Below are 20,430 nucleotides of genomic sequence, written 5' to 3' on the forward strand. Positions count from 1 at the left end.
AGTTTAGCTGAAACTACCTTTATTAATATAAACATTAGAAACACCTCTTTAAATGTCTTTAACACAACACAATTCACCACAAACTACAGCCTCCACATTGAAGGAAACTTGTCACCTAGCTCTTTAAAATAGTTTCAACTAAAACAGATCATTATAATCATCATGAAAGTGGGATTTTATTGCAGGACTGTTGTATTAGACTGCATTAGTCTTAGCTAGTAGTGTAGTACAGCCAGTACAACTACTTCATGCTGGGCCTAACAAAACCTTTTAGCTAAAATCATAGTGAAGCCCTGAGTCTAATGCATGAAATAATATCTTCTCCTCTCACATAAAAATGGAATCAATAATGAGAAAAAATAATTGATTGAAAGAAAGCTGTGTTTTCTCCCAAGTTTTTACACACACACACACACACACACACACACACACACTGTCTGTTTGCACATCGGGTCTGGTAAATATGATCTTATTTATTCAAATGGGTTTAAGCAGGACATGGAAAGGCTCAGTGAGATGAAACTGAAAATAAAAAGTTAACACACAAAACATAATCATATCGCAGACGATGTTTGTGTGGAATCAAAAGTTTCCGGATTAAGTTTAGAGGTGTTGTAAAGTTACATTTGAAGAGATGGTGAGAGAGTTAGCCGAAAGGGAGGGCTGGAATAATCTGGTGACAGGACAGGGGAGGGAGTATAAAAGGTCAGTTTGGGTGGGGGGGGACGTCAGGCCAAGAAGAATTTGGTATAATCACACAGGATATTTTACTACTTTACAGGTAGGTACTGCCTTTTTTCATTGTTCCATACTTGAATCTTAAAATAATTTTCATTTATTGATCAATGTACAGTAATTAGAGTATACTGACAGAGAATAAAAGTGACAAAAATAAATATACCTGAAAAATGCATAAAGGGTTGATTAAAGCAGAATTTGGTATTCAGGAATTCAGAATAATAAAACATCCTTCACTCTACTTTGCTTATTTATCATACATTGAGGATGCAGAGAAATGTCCTGGTGGAGAATGTTTTTATACATAAAGTTATAAGAAATAAAGCTGTTTTTAAGTGCCAAGGTCATCAAGTTAAAACTGCTACAAGAAAAAATCCAGATAAGTGTCCTTGAAGAAAAATTAAAAAAACCTTTATTGAAGAGAAAAATATCTTTTGTTTACATGCTCTTTATTACCATGTGCGTCTGATTTCACTTCACGTAAATTATGCAGGGTGCCACCGAGGTGACATTACAGACTCAGTGAGGGCAGCTGAGGTCATGTATCCCTGCTCTTTCTAGTTGTTGTTGTTCCTTTATTTCCTGTGACAGAATCTGTTTTTATTCCTCAAATCAGTGTTCTGTAATGTTTTTGTGACCCGTCTCTCCCTCTCCTCAGATCATGGCGGACTTTGACATGGTTCTGAAGCACTGGGGTCCAGTGGAGGCAGACTACACTGCCCATGGCGGCCTGGTTCTGACCCGGTCAGTGGCTCTGGCAAGATAAGATATTACTCTTTCCTGTAGGTCAGGTGGTTTGCTGGGCTGTAAGCCAAGATTTTCAAACAACCTCAGTGTCCTCTGTGGTAGCCCTGGTGGTGTGTTATCTCTGGTAAATCCCCACATTTCGTTTTGTTTACAGTTTATTCACAGAGTACCCAGACACCCAGAAGCTGTTCCCCAAGTTTGCTGGCATCGCCCAGGGTGACCTTGCTGGTAACGCAGCTGTTTCTGCCCATGGTGCCACCGTGCTGAAGAAACTTGGTGAGCTGCTGAGGGCCAAGGGCAACCACGCTGCCATTCTCATACCTCTGGCCAATAGCCACGCCACAAAGCACAAGATCCCCATTAATAACTTCAAGGTGAGGTTGGTGTACATGAGGGAATGTTTTCACACATGTTGTCTTTTGATACTTACTCCTTTTTAACTACAAGCTACATATGTTGCATCCCATTTTTTTTGTGTCCTCCAACCTGATTTTAAAGCAGTTTGTATGATATTCTCTGTATTTTCTCTTCAGCTGATTGTAGAGGTCATTGCTAAAGTCATGGAAGAGAAGGCAGGACTCGATGCCGCTGGGCAGAAAGCCCTGAGAAACGTGATGGCTGTTGTCATTGCTGACATTGAGGCCAACTATAAAGAGCTGGGCTTCACCGGCTGAAGATTAAAGTCCTACGAGTCATGCCGGGGTCAGATGACAGACAAGAAAACTTTCCATATACGCATGCTTTTTTGAAAACTAAATGGTTTAATCTTTTGTAAACATACATTAACTAATTTGCAATGAAAGGAAATCCACTATAGAGTTAAATAACATAATACGCTTCACAAATGTATGTTTTATTGCAGCATTATTATACTACATTGTGATAGTATAGGTTTTTCTGTTACTGTGTCCACTCCTGTAACCGCTCAGAAATGAACATGTTCTTTTATTCAAGTTAAATGAGATTAATCTTGTTCAGGATTCTTGACTAACGACATACTGTAAACCTTTGTCACATATTACCAATAAAATTCTGTTGCTCATTATTTTTTTAGTATTATTCCTTTCCTGAACATATTTGAAAACGAAATCATGGACACACACTTGATAAGTCTGTTAGCCACCTCCTGTGTCCTCTATGCTAAGGGAAATACTAATACTAAATACTAAACTAATTGCAGCTCATTATAAATAATAAGTATGAGAGAAAGGATGTCTTTGTTAAGATATATAGTCTGAAATCCAAGCCAGCACATTGACATTGAGTCAGACAGTCCAGACAGGAATCAGGTCAAGTGCCTGGACACACACACACAGACACACACACACTCACAGACAGATACACACAAAAAAACACACTTGAACACTTCACCCCCTCATGCACAGTATTATCTTTCAGCTCAGTCACCTGATCCAATGTGGACGTGATGGTGCAGAGCTTTTCACTGCAGCCATATTAGGGATTTTATCACTCCTTCCCATAAACTACCAACCCTCCACTTTTTAGAGAATCAGTCCTCGTTTCCCAACCATACGTTGGTCAAGCGTCAACTCTATGTTAAATCTCACTTCTCCTGTTCACCCCTGCTGCTGCTACTTGGGTCAGATATTATCCCTTAATTAAACCTCAACTCTCTTTCTCATCTTGTCGTTGATGTTACAGTCCTATCTGAAGCCATTCAATGTGAGGTTGATCTATTCTTGTAACCCCTGAAAACAAAGCAGCGTCTACTTCCTTCACACGTTGTTCCATCCAGGATCAAGTACTTCATGTGGAAAAAGCTAAAATTGTCAGAATCTAGTGAAAAATGTGCATCACAATTTATAGATATGTAGAAAGATATTCAATGTATGATGACATTAAAGAGAGAAAAGATGCAAATCCACATATTTGAGAGGCTGGAACCCAAAAATGTTTTTAGCCAAGCAAGCAGCATTGCTCTAGGGATGGTAAAGTCGGACTGTCGTTCAGTCAGTCAGTCCACCACTTTTGCCCAGACTGAAATATCTGTTGGATGGGTTGCCATGAAGTTCTGTACAGAGGTTCATGATCCCCAGAGGATGAATCCTACTGATGTTGTTGATCCTCAGACTTTTCCTCTAGCACCACCATGAGGTTGAGATTTGTCATCCATCTAGTAGTTTGGTACAAACATTCATGGTCCCCTCTGGATGAATTGTAATAACTTTGATCCAGTGACCTTTCATCAGGTCAAATTTTCCTTTTGTCCAATACGAAATTACGAACTTACTTATGAACAAACAGGCCTACCTGCAAAACTAATGACATTCCTTTGTGTTTGGTGCTGATTAGCAAATCTCAGCATGCTAACACACTAAACTATAATGGTGAACATAGTAAACATTATACCTGCTAAACATCTTCATGCTAACATTATTGTTGTGAGCATGTTAGCATGCTGACGTGAGCATGTAGCTCAAAGCACCGCTGTGCTAAAGTACAGCCTCACAGAGCTACTGGCATGGCTGTTGACTCTTAGTCTTGTTGCTTGATCACTGACTTGTGCCTATTCGTTTTCTGTCAACCAACTAATCAATGAATTCATTGCTTCCCCTCTTGAGGGGACTTACGCAGTTGTGATGATACTTCATATGGGGCAGAGGATGAAGAATTAGGGTTGATACTTGACTAGAGGAGAAGTGAAGACAACAGTAAGAATGGTCCTGAAAAATGTGTCAATGGCACATTAGAGGACACTCAAAGTCGATTTTATTTTGTCCCTGGGCGCCTCAAACAATAAAACACCCAGACCAAGTTTCCCATGACCTACTGTGCACTTTGGACACAGCATTTCTTTTGGTTGACCAGTGTTTCTGTTTCCGATGACTTTATATGTGTAGAAGAGCCAAGAGAGTGAAAGATATTGGCGTTATCATTGACATTCCACTGACCCCTTGTCCTTCCAGTTCCTGACTTCATGCCACAAGTGTTTGGTTAACTTGTATGATGGATAATTGCCATGATGAACTATCAATAGTGTTTGTGTGTGCGTGCAATAGTGCACGCATGCAGACGTGACACCAGGCACAGTGCTTCTGGTCACACACCTCTGCTCTGACCAGCTGTTAACTGAACTGAGGTCAAACACTTAACCACACTTATGGAAGCGTATACTGGACTGTATTCAAATGATAGTGTATGCTTCAAAATGAAAATGTAATTCCACAATAGCATTATAATTTTCCACATATATATGTTGAGTAAAAATTAAAATGCAACTATCCAATTTTAATTTTCACACACTTGTATGGGCGTTCTATAACTATAATAAAATGAAAAGGCTGTTTGACATTTGATTTTCAAAGTAGTAACCCACTGTATAGTGGACAATATTCAAATGTTAATTCAAATTTGAAAATGAAATATAAACAATGAAACCTGATTTTCCATTTATGCACGCAATATTTAATGAAAATGAAATTTTCTAACAATTTTAAAATGAAAACTGCATTTGACATTTCATATTCAAAGACTTAACCTGCTGTAATGTAAGAACGTGAAAACACCTTTCTAGTGACAAACTAGAAACACAGCTACAAATCAGTAAAGTCAAGGTCTGACATTTTAGGGGACGTAAACATAATAAAAACACATTTTTGAGTGGAGGGGTACTTTAAACGTGATTACCCATACTGATGTTAAATAGTGGTGTTTCATTGTTCAGCATTACATGAGACGAAACTTTTCATGTTAAACAAAAATGTAAATGATTGTTTTTCATTATAGCTCGCCCAGAAGCAGCTTGTAGGTTTTGTCACATTCATTCATTTGATTTAGTCATCCAAGAGTACATTAAAATAAATTGTAATAAATTTTTACCAAACATTGAGTCCATAAATATGTTTTTCTTTAATTCAAAGTTTCAGTATAACCCAGATAAATGGTCCTGCTTTTATTGATCAGACGTCTTTTATTTCCTTGTATTGACACTAAGTTTTCCTGTTAAAAGCATCAATAGATGGTTCAAATGTCACACTACACAGTATATACACAGAGAGCATACTGTATTGTATTATAATTTTATACACTATGCAATACAGAAATATTCTGCGGCGTTGAATGAAGCTGTGCAGCATCATATTCTTATCAACAAGACCAGCAGAGACCACTGTTTGTTGATATCACAGCAGTATAATTTAAAGGCCAGGCACACTCATACAGGTGTTCTCAATCTGGCTGATTAGACATCTGTTTAGGTTGAAGGTGGGCGGAGCTATGATGGAAACGATGTCATGCCACCAGACTCCAATGGAAATAGGAATGATTAAGTTATAATTTGTCCCACCCTCACAGGTGCATTAAAGCTAACAGGAGAGTGAGGGAGACTTTACACGCCCACACAGTCCAGAGAAGAAGCACTAATCAGCCAAAATAATTAAAATCACCTGTGTGGGTGTGCCACGAGCATGCAGTCTTTAATCAATGAATTATACACAAAAAAAGAACATTTGTAGCTATAAGTCAGTCCATTAGATGACATTACATTACACCTGTTTTCCTGCTGTAACATGTCAAAAGGTCTTCTCACCTGCATGACTTATAATTATATAATATATTTGTATGGTCTTCAATTCTAGCACAAGAGATATTATTTCAATCATCAGTCATTTGGACTCCACAAATGGTTAAGAACCCCTCAGTAACCAGTTCTGCTGATCTGCACTTTAGGGAAAAACACACCATTACTGCAGGTAGAAGACAGAAACTGCAGCAGCTAAAAGCCAAAGCACAAACATATAATGTAAAATGAACAGAGGACATAACATGCTAATGTGTTATCAGTTTGCAACTACTACAAATAAATATATACATGAAAAAGAGAAGACATCCATTCAAAGGAAACGTCCACAGAAATTAATCAAAGCTCGGCTGGTCGATGTCTGGGGGCACAGTGCAGCGAGTCAGGTTGGACAGGTAGAGAGCAGTAGCCATGGGAACAAGGCCGGCCGCCACCTTCAGGATGGTCAGCAGCCTCTCTGTAGCATTGGTCACACCATCTGTTGTCTGGAAGGAAAAACATTACACAAGACTGCTTTTAAAGAAATAGAAACACACACTATAGACACATTTGGTGTTCTGTTGTCAACAACAGGACTGCAGAAACACTCAGCCACATAATCCACCTGCACGAACAGCTTCCCCAAGGTTTCTGCAGGGTTCACCAAGTGAAATTCAAGACTTTTAAAGACCTTTTTAATACCGCATAGAATGCAATTGAATACCTTGTGACCAGTTTCATGATCACACCGGCCGCAAGTATGAAAGTATGAAGGAAAACCAGTAGGGACAATATGAATTAGAATCACTTATTATTATAATATCACATTGTTTTTAGTACTTCCCAGCAGTATATAACAATAATTCCTAATAATTAAATTAAAGTAGCCTGGACCCAGATAAGCAGCAGAAAATGGATGTGTGGATTAACTAATGAAAAATAATAATAATAATAATAATAATAATAATTAATTTAAGTTCATTTTCAGTGTGTGTCTTTTAGCAAGTTTTCTTTTTGTTGCTAAAATCGACACCTGCCCATTGTGAGAGGAAGAGCTTCCTAGCTACTGCAGCTAGCAGAAGCGACAGTGGTACAAACTGAAACGCCACAAAAAAGGATTGAACAGCCTCCTGCAGCACAATCACCACTTTTAGTTTATGGTGTATAGCCTCTCCTGACAAACCGCAATCGGATACAAAAACACTTTACACCTGATAGAATTGAAAAGATTGGTCGATTAATCGAATAGTCGATCAACAGAAAATTAACTGGCAACTATTTTGATAATCAAATCAGGTTTTAGTCATTTTTTAAGCAAAATAAATAAATAAATAAAGCTGATACAAATTGATACAAACCTGATCCTCTGCAAACAGCATGGGGCAGTGGAGCGATGCAGCCAGCTTCCTGACAGCGTCCAGGCGCTCTGTGGGGACCGAAGCGTTGCGAGCTACAAGAGACAGATAGGCAAGAGGGCAGCCAGTCAGAGAGAGGCACACAGAAAAGGCTGAGCTAAAAGTTAACAATACAGGGATGGATGAGGTATATAAATAGTAAAAAAAATCATCCATCTTTGACCATTTCTGCTCCATTTTATCCCTTGCTCCTATTTTGTCGTCCTCCATGTGATTTGAGGAGAAGGGAGAGCAAACAAATATTTAAAGAACTGAACCCGTTGCCATACCATTAGTGACCATGAAGCAGACTTTTCCAAGGAAATATCCAGGGTCCAAATGTTTCAGGGAAGCTTCTGCTGACTGGAAACTATGGCAAAACAAAAGAATACATGTCTCAGAATTATTATGTTTTAACAATTTACTAATACTTGGAGAGCACAGTAATTATTACTGATAAAACATACAATGTATAGACCAAACCACACTAGAGAAATCAGTAACTCTTTTCTGCACAATGATGGAATCGGGCATCGCAGTTTAATTCTAGTATAAAAGTCTGTGGATGGGTTTTAAAAGTGTTGGTAGCAAGATAAAAAGAAAATAAAATACATTTTGATTTGAGGACTTGTCAGAGTAATTAAGAAGCACTGGATAGTTCTAGTTAACAAAGCAGTGGATGCTATGCTATTTCTCTAATAATTAAATAACAGATGGGCTAAGTTTTACACTGTGGGAGGCGTGTTTAAGGACAACGTAGAAGCAGAATTCACTGAGTTTCATTCAGGCAAACTAAAACACATTAACACACACACACACACACACACACACACACACACACACACGTGAGAAGATTAAAGCATGAATATGTAAGGATTTGAAAGTTACCTGAGCTCTGAGGTCAGGTTGATGATAAACACCACCAGGTCTATCCTTGGACGACTCTCCTCATTTTTCATGGGCAGAGGCAGACTCTTAGCTAGCCTCCTGATTAGTACAATAAACATGCTTGTGGTCAGGCTGAATATGGTCACGGTTGTATCAGGGTTAAAAATACTGTGCATTGACATATATAACACTATTTATGTATTATTAAGTACCAAGTCGGATATCTGAGTTTCCCAGTTGTAATTACGATAATTACAATAGCTCTGATTATATACAATTAACGCAGCATAAAAGTCTTAAGCTGAACCCTTACTTTTCCCCAAAGTATGTAACATATCCTTGCGTTTGATTATCAAAAATCAATTGTTAGTAAATAAATTGGTACATTTTTGGTCCACAATTGATTAAAGATAAAGATACACAAAATAAATAATATAAAACAAGTCTAGTTCCATTAACAGAATAGCAGATGGTGCTTAATGACTATTTCCTGTAACAGACAGCTGGCTTGAGCAGTTTAACAGGACGGCGCAGTACTCACACATTCACAGTGACAGCGGTCTCCTCCACCAGAGCGTCTGCTAAACTCTGCTGAAACTGCTCCTCACTCTCCACCAGCTGGAGGAAAAACACTCCAAGTCAGCACAAAACCTGATGATAACACTTTGCACTATAACGCACTGCCATAAAATTAAGTACAAAAGAATACTCTTAACTCCATTTAAAGATGTATTTTACAAACACTGCTTAATGTGTACTTGAACATGGTGGAAAGTAACACAGTAGCCTAAAAAAAAAATATTGTTCTTACTTTACTTGTGTTTTCAAGTGTTTCCATTGTGCCTAACTTACTTCTACTCCACGACATTTCAGAGATACAGTAAATTATTTGACTTCGTCTGACATCGTACAACTTAATTAAATATAACGTATTGGTATAAAAACAGAAAAGTTTTCAGATGTCACTTGAATCAGGTATAACAATAAAATGGTGCACATACATTAAAGCATCAATAATTTAACACTTATAAATAAACCACTTTTAAAAATGTATTCTTTGATTTTTAAGTACAATTACTGTAATACTTCCATAGCTTTAGTTAAGTAAAATTTTGAATGCACTACTTTAGACTCTCTGTTATATTGTGGTATTGTAATTCACCACAGTACTAGGAAACATTTCTTCCTGCGCCCTGTGTTAACTTTCACTTCATGTCACATACATGTACAGGGTCCAAATACATTTCAGGACAGTTTTGTATATTTTGAAACATCTCTCAAATACAAGATACTGCTGTTCTATAAAGTATTATTAGAGCAGTGATGCCCCACCTTTTCACCACTTAAAATAAATGTCAACCTGATATGTGCAACATGAGAGCAGTACCACCAAAGAGCGATTCTCTATTCTGAGATGTTTTAATTTGAAAAGTCCTGAAAAGGCTAAGCTATCAAGTATTTCACAATAAAAGCAACATTTAGATAAAAGAAAAATATACAATTGTATGTAGCATAAATATGTTTCTTCTTTTCTTTTTTTCCAATCTTACAAATCATGTTCACATCCAGATTTACCTTGTGACCCCTTGGAGGGGCACTGACCCCCAGGTTGGGAACCACTACATTTAGGAACATGTGAATGGTTTCGTTATGCTTTTGTTGTGAAACATTAAACTGCTTTGTCAGGGTGAGGTTCATATGAAATTAAAGTGTTTTAAACTTGGGTCTATCATTATGTCAGATAGGATATACAGGAGAATGGACTACAAGTATTATACATGTGCTTTGTTTAGATAAAGTAGGTCTTTAATGTCGGGTAGAAAGTAAGGCATCTATCCAGAACAGACAACCAGTAACAGTAAATGGGCATTAGCTGATGACAAAGCTAGTTTACGTAACTTTAAAACACTTTTATTTTATCCATGACTTTTATTCCACTGTTAGCTCATCCTGAGAGCAGCTAAAACAGTCTCAACACCATCAACGCTGCTTTGTTTATGACCCTAACTCAGTGGTTTGTCTCTGTAGCCGTCAATAGTTAAAGCTAACAAAACACAAACTCACCAAGATGTTCGCTGTGTTCAAACCAGGCAGCTTACTAAATGGCTTCAACAACGCCATCCCGATATAAACGCTTAAAACAGTCTCAGTTTCGTCAGTTTAGTATATAAATCCAGTGCTTCAGGCATTTCATGTTCACTCGCGCTTCTTTTCCGAACGTGCGTCTGACGCCATGACGATTTCGCTGCATTGACAGTTGACGTCATGACGTTAGTCGTTAGCCGTAATTAGGCAGTTGCTTTCTGCCACCTACTGGCTGCTAGGTGTTTAGCAACTCACTCATGATCTATGCAAATACAGATTGTACATTTGGAGCAAAACGCTGTTATCAGTAACTCAGGACACCAGAAGGCAGCTGGTGTTCCCCTCCACAGGGAATTATTAGCTAATGAAGCTGAAAAACAAAAACAAATTGAACCTTTAAAAAAATATTATCTTATTGTATGGTTCATGCACAATGGCTAAATTGAAAACAACATTTTGTGGAGGTACATTTTTGTTTTATGTGTATGAATATATGTACAATTGTGTTGTGTCAATTAAGATAAAAGGAGGGGGTTTCAACACTTTTGTTGCATCACAAATAATACAAGATGCTTAATTTGACCAAACTGCATGCATAAACATAAAGTGAAGATAAAGAGAAATCTGTATAAAAAACATTGCATTTGAATGGAAGCAGAACATTTTATTCATTTAATGGTGGCACAGCAAAGTAGATTCCCCCCAGTACATCCAGGTTGTATCACAGCAAACAGGACACAAGTCCCTGGGCCTTTGAGTGTCAGTATGTAAAGATGCACATCATCTATATGCATTCGCATGTCAGGAACTGAGTGGAAATATTTGGATGACTTCTTTCAGGAGGACAAGTGAGTTTATTTTCAAAGTACGAGCTCATCACTGCATCGTGAATTAAGAGCAGGCTCAGGGAGATTTTCCAAATGAGAGTGTAATGGCTTGAAGGCAGCTAATAAAACAAACATCAGAAGGGCCTTCAGTCATTCACAGCTCATTTCAAACATTACTGCAACGGTTATGCTACATTAATGAGTCCGTCCCGGGTAAATTAATCCACAGCTACTGAAATTGATGGATTTGTAATGGTACAGGAAAAACAGCACTAACATTAAAGGTTCAACTAATGATAAAAAAATAACAGCACTTCATGTGAGTAAAATAAAAAACAGACTCGAAGAAAGGCTGCTGTCTCTTCACTCACTCATCCCTTGTCACTGTCAAAATAACTGTACATAAGATAGACAAGATGGCATAAAAAAATGACTATACTGCTTCCAGGTCACACTAGCCTCACAATGTAAGTCTTATAAAAGTTGCATGTTTCCTTGACCGCCACCTCTGAAGTTGTTCCCTCATCCCCAAGTTAAGTTTCCACCGTCCACCCTTGCTAATGTACATGTCCCGCTTTTAACATGAACACACATACAAAGCCAACACACACACACTCACTCACTCATACCAACACACACTCATTTCTCCATGCTCCTTTTACTAAACAATATATCCAAATCAAAGACTTTGGACTCCTGTTCATATCTCCCCGGACTCTCGCTCCTCGGAGCTGGAGCGTCGGTCACGCTCGTACGACAGGGATCTCTCTCGTTCCCTGCCCCTGGCTGTGTCCGCGGAGGGGGACTTCTCCCCGTCCTCCCAGTCTCTGTACTCCACCCTGTCGTCACGCAATCGCTCTCCTGCACCCTCTCCACATTTCTCCTGGGACAGCGAGCGCTCTCTTTCGTGGGTGTGAGATGATCTGTCCCTGGAGGACCTGAGGAAAAAACAATCAGCCACAGATTTGTATTTAATTTTTTCATGGAAAGTTTACCTCCAGCACAAGATGGAAGACTTGATGTCCTTGATTTGAGTTTGACGTGTTGATGTGTTTAGTAAAGTTATGAGTTATTGTCAACATGTAGAAAGATGGTTCTCACTGTCTGGAAGCAAGTCAGACTCGCAGCAGTGTAACCAGCAAAAGTTCAAAAAACTGCAAACATTTTTAGTACAACAAAAATAAGGCATTCATGACAACGTCCACATTCGACTACACTGTATAACATTCTAAAACTATATTTTTAAGTCTTGCCAGTGGCTAGTGTATTATTATTATTAATCTGTTGATTATTTGTATGATTAATTGATTATTTTACCCTAATAAAAATGCCCATCACATCTTCTGAGAGGACAGGGTGACATATTCAAATAGCTTTTTTGTCCATTTTTATAATGATAATTAATATATATAGAGAAAAGCTGCAAATCCTCACATTTAGTAGCTGGAACCAGTGACTGTTTGACATTTTTGCTTGAAAAATGACCTTAAGGGTTAATCATAGCTGTTGATTACTAGTCTGTCAATCGACTAACTGATTAATCGATTAACCGTTTCAGCACTAAATCTATTTTACGCGCCTGAATAGTCTTGCTTAAAGCTGATTCCATTTTGCTTTGCATGTCAGGTAAATTTATCAACAAATTTATGTTCAGACATTAACATCAGCTGACTTTATCACTTTCATCACTTGGTCCATGTGATCTGAATGTGAGGTATGAATATGACTACTGATATGTGATCACTGGTTACATAATGTGAATTGTATGTAGTTGAGTGACTGAGTAATGTCCGTTAAGGACGTAAACTCTGAGAGCATCAATCCTCTCATAATGATGCTTTATTTAAGTTTTAGCGACGGATGAAAGCCACACCTCTTCCTTTTGCGCCTGTGAGAGTGGGAGCGTGAGCGATGCCTGTCCTTGTGTCGATGTTTCCGCTCTCTCTCACGATCCCGTTCCCCACCTTCTTCTCTGGAACGAGAGGAGCGGTGGCGTCTTGAATGATGGGAGGACGAACCGCCTCCATCCCTACAAATATTATATGGAGAAAAACAGATTTTAAGGTTTACAGGTAGGCTGCACTGCTATAAATTATAGTTTCTCATGTAAAGGCTTTATATGCCGAAGCATCCCGATGCATCTTGTCTAGTGGTCAATTTAGTTACACAATAGCCACAGTCATTAAACACATGGCATTTGCTGTGTGACATGGCACTTCTGCTCTTTTTCCCCTGAAGGTAACAGTTATATTTTTGTAAATGTGTTTTTCACGGTTGTCGTCTTAATTTCAGACAAAGTGGCCCACCTTCGCTTAACCATGTGACCATTTTCGTAACTGAAACCCCAATAACACTATTACAAAGACTGACCAGACGTGGTGCATTATATTTAGATAATCGTTTGAACAGCAGCCTCATCATATTTCTAAAATAATGTTAACAGCTTTTACTCAAACTACTTAACCTGTGCTGCTACAACTCATGCATCAGACCTGTGTCAACCTCTGGGCTGTTTCTCACCACCCAACAAATCTGTCTTCACGCCTGCTGGCTTCGTATACCATTACACCCTTGTGTTTGTATTTTTTAATGCTAAAACTACGTCATAATGAAAGACTATCTTCATAAAACCACATCATGGTACACAACTTGCCTCACAATGGACACCCGCTACAAATCCCTGCAAAACCACTTCATGCCAATCTTGTGTGGAATTTACACAAATATTTAATGACTGACAAATTCGTAAGTACAAGCACACTTGATATATAGCTACAGTTTGCAGCGGTATGTTGCATGAGTTTCTATATTCAGTGAAATTATCACGTCACATGACAAAGACTAAACTCATCAAGTGACTCTGGTGAACCAGACGTACCTAGCCTGGGAACCATACGTATCTGACGAGCTCATGATTCACTTGCTCTGGCAGATACGTCTGGCCCCTCTCTCATTCAAACTGATTTCCACCCGTCCTGGATTTGGTCAGGCCAATCACATCCGTTTAGCTAATATGGGGCAGGTTTGATACGATGACTGACAGAGTAGCGTTACCAGTCACACAATTCGCTGCTCTGACTGGTTGATACAGCGCAAGGCATCACGCTCATGAAACTTAGATCAAATTGTCAAACTAGGCAGTGCGGATCAAATATGAATGAAAGATTCTGTTACTGCATTGCTTATTTCCTGCCTCAAATGTTCTCAGAAACACATTTTAGTGTACTGTTTAGCTGTAATTTGAGAAAGTTTGTGACCAGGCCGCCATTTTTTCCCTGCTTGAAAACGGAACAAGCACCGCTCCAACTTGCATGTGTCGCTCAGCACGTTTCATTGATTGGTTGTTGGTCTTTCCAATTTTGGTCTGCTTATATATACTGTATATAAAGGACAACATGACAGCTCCCCAAAAGTGAAGCCAAAAACATCTCGATCGCCCCCCGCTGGCTGCAGTATGGGTCATAGGCTCTGCCCCTCCATGTTAGCAGATGGGACATGAGCCAAACTAACTAAAAAAATCTAGGTAGAAGTCAAATAAAATTTTCACAAAGACGGTTTCTGTCATTTTAGGTAGTTCTTATACCTAAAGATAAGTTTGCTTATTTGTTATTTGATGCTATAAAAGGGGGGTTTCACGTCATGATTGACAGCTGAGGCCAGCTCACGATTGAGTCAGCCGGGTGTACGGGCGGGACCTCGATACCGCGGCTCCAACCCCGATCACTGCTGGGCAGATGCTCGCTTCAACTGACACCACCAGCGCAAGATGTCAGCTCCCGTATCCGGGATATTTTGGCTTCATTTTTGTACAGTGGGAGGAAGTGGAGACGTGTCGTCCATCTATATATTCAGTCTATGGTCTGCGCCGTTGATAATCAAAAATGGAAATCAAAAATGAACTAAGAGGTTCCAGACTAATACGCATTTGCGAATTAGTCTGGCGATGCCAGGCTAAGACGTACCTGTATCTGTCTCCACTTCTAGATCTTGACCTAAGATAGAAACACAAATCAGTTTCCGTTTCCAGGTGACACTGAACGTTTTCTTTGTACACAGCAACAGTCAGACTGTTTACCTCCTACGCTCCCTCTCCCGTTCTCTCTCCCATTCTCGCTCTCGTTCCCGCTCTCGTTCTCGTTCACGCTCCACCTCCCACTGTCGCTCTCTTTCATCTTCTTTTTCACGTTCCTCTCGTCTTCTCATTCGCATTCTTTCTTGTTTCTCTATAACTGCTTTCTGGATAAAACAAAAATAACATGTAACTGAAAAACACTAACAGCTGATTATGTTCCATGTGCAGTACAATACAAATAATGCAAACATAAGCGAAATGTCTACTATATCGATCTTACTGATCAATAATTGTGCAAATTAAAGTAGTTCTGTACGTGCTAGTTCCAATGCACCCCTTACCCTTAGCTTTTCAAGCTTCTCGCGGATTTCAATGAAGCCGAGGTGCAGTTTGCCCCCAAAGTGGTCAGCCAGACGACGATCGTTGTCATGAAGACCCAAGTAGGCAGAGCACACCTCGCACACCCGTAGTTTTTGTTGTTGAAAGCTGGAGGCTGGCATCGAGTTTCTGTACACATCCTGCAAGAACAAAGATTATGAGACTATGAAGCAAATGAACTCAAGACACACCATAAAAAAACAAAAGACTTTAATTTGTGTTTCATCTTGCCTGCATGATAGAGCCTGCACTTGAGTGTAAGCTATGTTGGGAAATATGACACCTATTAAAAATCAAGGCACTCTTAGTCAACTTAAAATACACAAGTTACAGATGGAGAATAAATTCAGTGTTATCCCTACTTGATTTCTGTCATAAGAGATTGTCTGTTTAACTGCCTTTGGTTACTGTTAAGTCAATTCATTAGTAAACCAAAAATCTTCATGGAGAGAAACTAATATTTCAGGTCTAGTTATCTATTCTAACAAAGTAAACTTGTCACAACAAAGCAGTTATTAAATTTCTGACCTCTGCTTCTTTCTTCAAGGCCCGGGTCTTCTCCACCATTTCCAGCAATTGCTGGGCTTCGTCAACGTTCCCCTCACCCCCGAGCTGCTCTGCCCGGGCCAGCAGCTTCCCAATCTCTTCGTTTAGCTCGTGGACACGTTCAGCCTTTTCATGGCAGGAAAAAAAGAAAAGAAATTAGCTCCAAGGTGTAAATAATTTTACTTAGCACAGATTCATAATAACCAGATGATGTGAATTTGAATTTTCCCAGGAGATTAATTATTTCCTGTTTTAAAGAGCACAGCATTCATAAAGACCTGATAATAATCTAAACCGCATTGTCAACAGTGAGTTTGTCACCTTTGCAGCCACTTCAGCGCTGATCTCATCCTGCGTCTCGGCTAGTCTCTTCTTGGCTAGCTCAGTCCTGCGGTCGCAGTCAGCGATGAAAGACTGAAGGTGTTCAGCAGCCTGCGAGAAGTTTACCATGTTAAACTCTTTGGAAACTTCATTAGCACTTTAGAATTCTTAATGTGTAATTTATTGCTAGTACTAAATATATGCGCCCAGTCTCTGCCGGCTATGAAGTGTGCGTAGGGGTTGGCAATATGGCCCTAAAATAATATCACGATATTTCAGGGTATTTCTGCAATAATGATAGTCTTGAAAAATATTTTTGGTTTAGAACTCACAATAGCTGTTGAGCTCTCCTCGTGAAATTTCTGGCTCTCCTCGTACGGGTGCTTCTGCTTGAGGTGGTGAAATAAGTTTGTTGTATTGCCCCCTTTTGTTGTTACAGTCTTCTTGCACTTCTTACATATTACAGTGGTTGGTTGTACATCTGATCTTTTGTAACCAAACCACTCCCACACTACTGAAGTCGCTCCCCTTTTTGGAATTAACTCCACCGTGGAGCCAGTAGCAATGTTACTTTCACTTTCAGCCATGCTTATTGTTGCTGTGCGTAACGGTACAACGTTATTGCGTCAACAAGTCGGAATTTTGCCATTGTCACAAAATGATTTTTTTTTATTATATTAAAAAATTATACAGACATTATCGTGAACGATATGATATGGCACACCCTTAAGTGCGTGTCAACAAGGTTTATCTGCTATGCTCATACCAATCATCCACACACAGGCATATCCGCATTCCTTCACCCTGCTCTAAATCATCCTTAAAATTAGAGATGAGAGTAGCACAAGCAGAAAGCCAGAATGTGTCTCACTTATAAGTTAGACCCCTAGTCTAGTCAAGTCAATTTTGTTGACAAAGTCAAATACCATAAGTTTGTCAGATGGCTTTACAATCTGTAAAGCATACGACACCACTGATCTTTAGACTCTTGATTTGGGCAAGGTTAAACCCCACAAAAGAAACTAGTCTGATGTGACCTGCTTCATAACATTAAATCCTCTCCCACAGTCAGCTGTTGAAGCAGGAACCATCAGGACATCAGGGGAGGTATTAGCATGAATGTGATGGATGTCCACCCACAAACAGGGGTTTCCATCACTGAGAGAGCGCTTTGCTTTCAGCATGATCTGCTGTTCTGGAAACAGTCTAGGGAATGACTGTACTGGGTGGAAGTGATTCAAAACTGGGCCATCAGTTTCAATTTTCAAGTTTTAACTGTGTCATCCGAGCTTCTGCAACCATCAGATCATCAGGTGAACCGTGTAGGCGATGACAACCATCCTACTTTTTCTGGACCTGATATCCGTGGTTTGACATGAAAGCAGCCTAGTCAGTCTGAATAACTAAACTGTGCATAAGATGACGTAGATAACAGGAAAACCATTTGTAAGATATGTGTATAATAGACAGCAAAGGTCATATCATTACTAAAAAGACTTAAGAATCACAGAGGACCCAGTGAGTTAAGCTTGACATTCCTGATGACTCAAAAAAATACATCATCCTCCAACTGGCCAGCGACCCGAGTTTATTGTTTGTCAAACCCCCATTTATGTGGGCATTTGGCAGGTGTTCACTTGGACTCTGTTTCTGATATAAAGATATAGGAGGATATTTTCTCAGGAGCTATACATGATGGGTGTTAGGGTGTGTGTGTACGACTCACATCAAGTTCGAAGAAGTACTCCTGCTCCTTAGAGGCAATCTCGTAGTCTGCTCTGAGGGCCAAGTCATGGACTTTCATACACTCTCCCAGGTCCATTCTCTGCAGAAGTCCAAAAGACATCAATGTATTGTGTTTGTATACTTCGTCATTTCACTCCTCTTGACATTTGTCTCCAGCATATTGAATTTTAAAATAAATATTGATTTTGAGGTTAAAGTGCCGACTCTCAGCTTTAAATTGAGGATGTTTACATTCAACTCAGATGAATCGTGTTGGAACTGTAGCCATTTCTATTTACAGTCTCCCAGTTTGAGGGCACAGAAAGTAATTCTACAAGTTCAAAGTTACATTCAAATGTTTACAGACAAAATCTGGCTAAAGTCCATGATCCAAGCATCAGCTGACATTTGGTACCATTTCTTGTGATGCTATGCCTGTACTGCAGCTAACGTCCCTTCTCGCTTGCAGGGCTTTTTGCCTTCAATCTGATCCTAAGACAGTGAAACATCTGAATGGGGGTCAGATGAAAAGCAGCCTCTTGGTAGTCACTGACCTGCTGCATGGTCCTGAAATTAGAAGACCATGTATAAAAAATATGAGTCCTACACAGCTCACACAACACAAATGTGCGCACCCAAAACGTCAGCACTTACTGTATAGTCATTGTGTCATTTTAAGTTCAACGTGCTGGAGTTGAGCCAAAACCAATTACAACAATTGTCTTAATTCTTTCTGACTGAAGTGTAAGTGATGATAATGCTCTCGGTGTGTAGGTGTGTGTGTGTGTATAATGATACTCACGGTGCCAGACAGAATATCATGAGGACATGAATCCAAGAGGTGACTTTTGCAAACTCGCTCATCTGTGAATTTGATTCTCTGCCGCATACTATCTCCTTAAAAAAAAAAAAAGACAACCAGAACAGCAGACAGACATTTTAGCTTGTGATTTAACCCGTACGCCACACTAAAACCTAGCACGATACGTACTAAATCACTGGAGATGCAGACTTGCGATGAATGAGTCATACATCTGTAACCTTACCAGTGAAACCCAAAGTTAGCTACTCGGATAGAGTCTGATAAAATGACAACATCTGGTAGCAAGAAACGGAGCCACGAAGAAAAGAGCACACTGACCATGACCAAGTAGGGTGCTAAAATGTTATTAATATGTTTTTTTGTAGATGTTCACAACAACTTAACTTGCCATGTAAACTCAAACTCAAAAACAACAGGTAGCTAGCCTCATGTTAGCTAGCTTGGTTTGCAAAGCATGCCTCGCTGTCACTGTGTGGCAGATTGGTTAGCTTTCAGGCTAATGCTAGCAAAAACACAAACTCCTGTCCTGACGTGAACAAACACCGAACTTAAACACAGCCAGCCGTGCTCACCGTCTCTCCCCGTCCCCATCAGCTGGTCCAGCATCGCTCGCATCTGTGCCTGGGCCGACATGTTTTTGGGTGTTTAGCTAACGTAGTGTGAATCACTCCTCGCCAGCAACAGTCCTCACACATGCAGCCTCCTCAACTGCAGGCCTCGTTGGCTCCTCCACCACCACCACGGACAACTTTTCCCACACAGAGGAAAAAGCCCGAGTCTCGCTGAACCAGCGAGCTGCTTGTGTGTAACGTTAATACAATTTACTGGTTATCACAGCACTTTAACAACAGCTAACTGTAGCTTTGTAACGGTGGATGACTTCGGGTCGGTTGAGCAAGTGCAACGTCTGTTTGAAAACTGCTGGAGTCCCCAGGTCGTGTCGTGTGGCGAGTTGAGAGGGCGGTGACTGAATGTAGACAGGGCGCTTGGTCAGCTAACTAAATTAGTATCGAAATAAGTAACTAGGTCTTCTGTAGCATAGCGTCTAACTGTATTTCTAGCCAGTCAGCTAGAAGTCAGCAAGTTTATTCAACGTCCTTTCTTCCGTCTTTCCACTTCCTCTCCGTGCGCGTCGCCGCGGAGCGCGCCCTCGTGCCCCAGCCTCGAGGAAGTGCTGCAGTCAGCCTCGCGCGCTGGTCGGTTTGGTGACGTTACACCTTACTATCAAAATGTTGGGAAATCAATATTTTTATATTTGAATACCTTGAATAACACATAAAATAACAAGTGAATTGTGGAATATACAAAAAGTATTGGGAATGATTTCCCCACATATTTATTTATTTTAACATTGTTTTTATTGTTTA

At 39.7% G+C, this 20,430-nt stretch overlaps 3 protein-coding genes across 4 annotated transcripts; 1 reads left to right on the top strand and 2 right to left on the bottom strand.

Annotated features, from left to right (window-relative positions):
* The first annotated feature begins 698 nt into the window (after positions 1–698).
* Positions 699–2,530, top strand: mb (myoglobin). Its single transcript, XM_044190989.1, has 4 exons — positions 699–781; positions 1,397–1,482; positions 1,640–1,859; positions 2,019–2,530. Exons 2-4 carry the CDS (start codon positions 1,400–1,402, stop codon positions 2,157–2,159), a joined length of 444 nt encoding a protein of 147 aa, XP_044046924.1. The 5' UTR covers positions 699–781; positions 1,397–1,399; the 3' UTR covers positions 2,160–2,530.
* Positions 2,531–5,336: 2,806 nt separating this feature from the next.
* pane1 (proliferation associated nuclear element) lies at positions 5,337–10,548 on the bottom strand. Its single transcript, XM_044189102.1, has 6 exons — positions 10,351–10,548; positions 8,828–8,904; positions 8,287–8,385; positions 7,689–7,768; positions 7,363–7,454; positions 5,337–6,510 (listed from the first exon to the last, which is right to left on the bottom strand). Exons 1-6 carry the CDS (start codon positions 10,405–10,407, stop codon positions 6,361–6,363), a joined length of 555 nt encoding a protein of 184 aa, XP_044045037.1. The 5' UTR covers positions 10,408–10,548; the 3' UTR covers positions 5,337–6,360.
* A 472-nt stretch (positions 10,549–11,020) lies between these two features.
* Positions 11,021–20,271, bottom strand: zgc:158803 (LUC7 domain-containing protein). 2 transcript variants are annotated; one of them, XM_044189099.1, is made up of 10 exons: positions 19,636–20,271; positions 19,043–19,137; positions 18,242–18,340; positions 16,516–16,626; positions 16,177–16,320; positions 15,612–15,788; positions 15,274–15,434; positions 15,161–15,190; positions 13,072–13,227; positions 11,021–12,136 (listed from the first exon to the last, which is right to left on the bottom strand). In XM_044189099.1, the coding sequence occupies exons 1-10, from the start codon at positions 19,694–19,696 to the stop codon at positions 11,899–11,901; spliced, it is 1,272 nt and encodes a 423-aa protein (XP_044045034.1). In that variant the 5' UTR covers positions 19,697–20,271; the 3' UTR covers positions 11,021–11,898. The 2 variants fall into 2 exon arrangements, with proteins under 2 accessions (XP_044045034.1, XP_044045035.1); XM_044189100.1 differs by lacking the exon at positions 15,161–15,190.
* Positions 20,272–20,430: the final 159 nt, after the last annotated feature.

Source organism: Siniperca chuatsi, linkage group LG3 (genome assembly GCF_020085105.1).
Source record: "Siniperca chuatsi isolate FFG_IHB_CAS linkage group LG3, ASM2008510v1, whole genome shotgun sequence".
In the NCBI taxonomy this organism is placed as follows: domain Eukaryota; kingdom Metazoa; phylum Chordata; class Actinopteri; order Centrarchiformes; family Sinipercidae; genus Siniperca; species Siniperca chuatsi.

What these genes read in the sequence shown, in the direction of transcription:
- zgc:158803 (XM_044189099.1), bottom strand. Translation starts at nt 19,696, where the DNA reads ATGTCGGCCCAGGCACAGATGCGAGCGATGCTGGACCAGCTGATGGGG. An exon ending in GATGGGGACGGGGAGAGACG is followed by an intron (nt 19,138 to 19,635) that starts GTGAGCACGGCT and finishes TTTTTTTTTAAG; the next exon opens with GAGATAGTATGCGGCAGAGA. An exon ending in CCTTGAAGAAAGAAGCAGAG is followed by an intron (nt 15,789 to 16,176) that starts GTCAGAAATTTA and finishes TTGTTCTTGCAG; the next exon opens with GATGTGTACAGAAACTCGAT.
- mb (XM_044190989.1), top strand. Translation starts at nt 1,400, where the DNA reads ATGGCGGACTTTGACATGGTTCTGAAGCACTGGGGTCCAGTGGAGGCA. An exon ending in GGCGGCCTGGTTCTGACCCG is followed by an intron (nt 1,483 to 1,639) that starts GTCAGTGGCTCT and finishes TTTTGTTTACAG; the next exon opens with TTTATTCACAGAGTACCCAG. An exon ending in TCCCCATTAATAACTTCAAG is followed by an intron (nt 1,860 to 2,018) that starts GTGAGGTTGGTG and finishes TTTTCTCTTCAG; the next exon opens with CTGATTGTAGAGGTCATTGC.
- pane1 (XM_044189102.1), bottom strand. Translation starts at nt 10,407, where the DNA reads ATGGCGTTGTTGAAGCCATTTAGTAAGCTGCCTGGTTTGAACACAGCG. An exon ending in ACCGCTGTCACTGTGAATGT is followed by an intron (nt 8,386 to 8,827) that starts GTGAGTACTGCG and finishes TGTACTAATCAG; the next exon opens with GAGGCTAGCTAAGAGTCTGC. An exon ending in AACCTGACCTCAGAGCTCAG is followed by an intron (nt 7,769 to 8,286) that starts GTAACTTTCAAA and finishes GTTTTGCCATAG; the next exon opens with TTTCCAGTCAGCAGAAGCTT.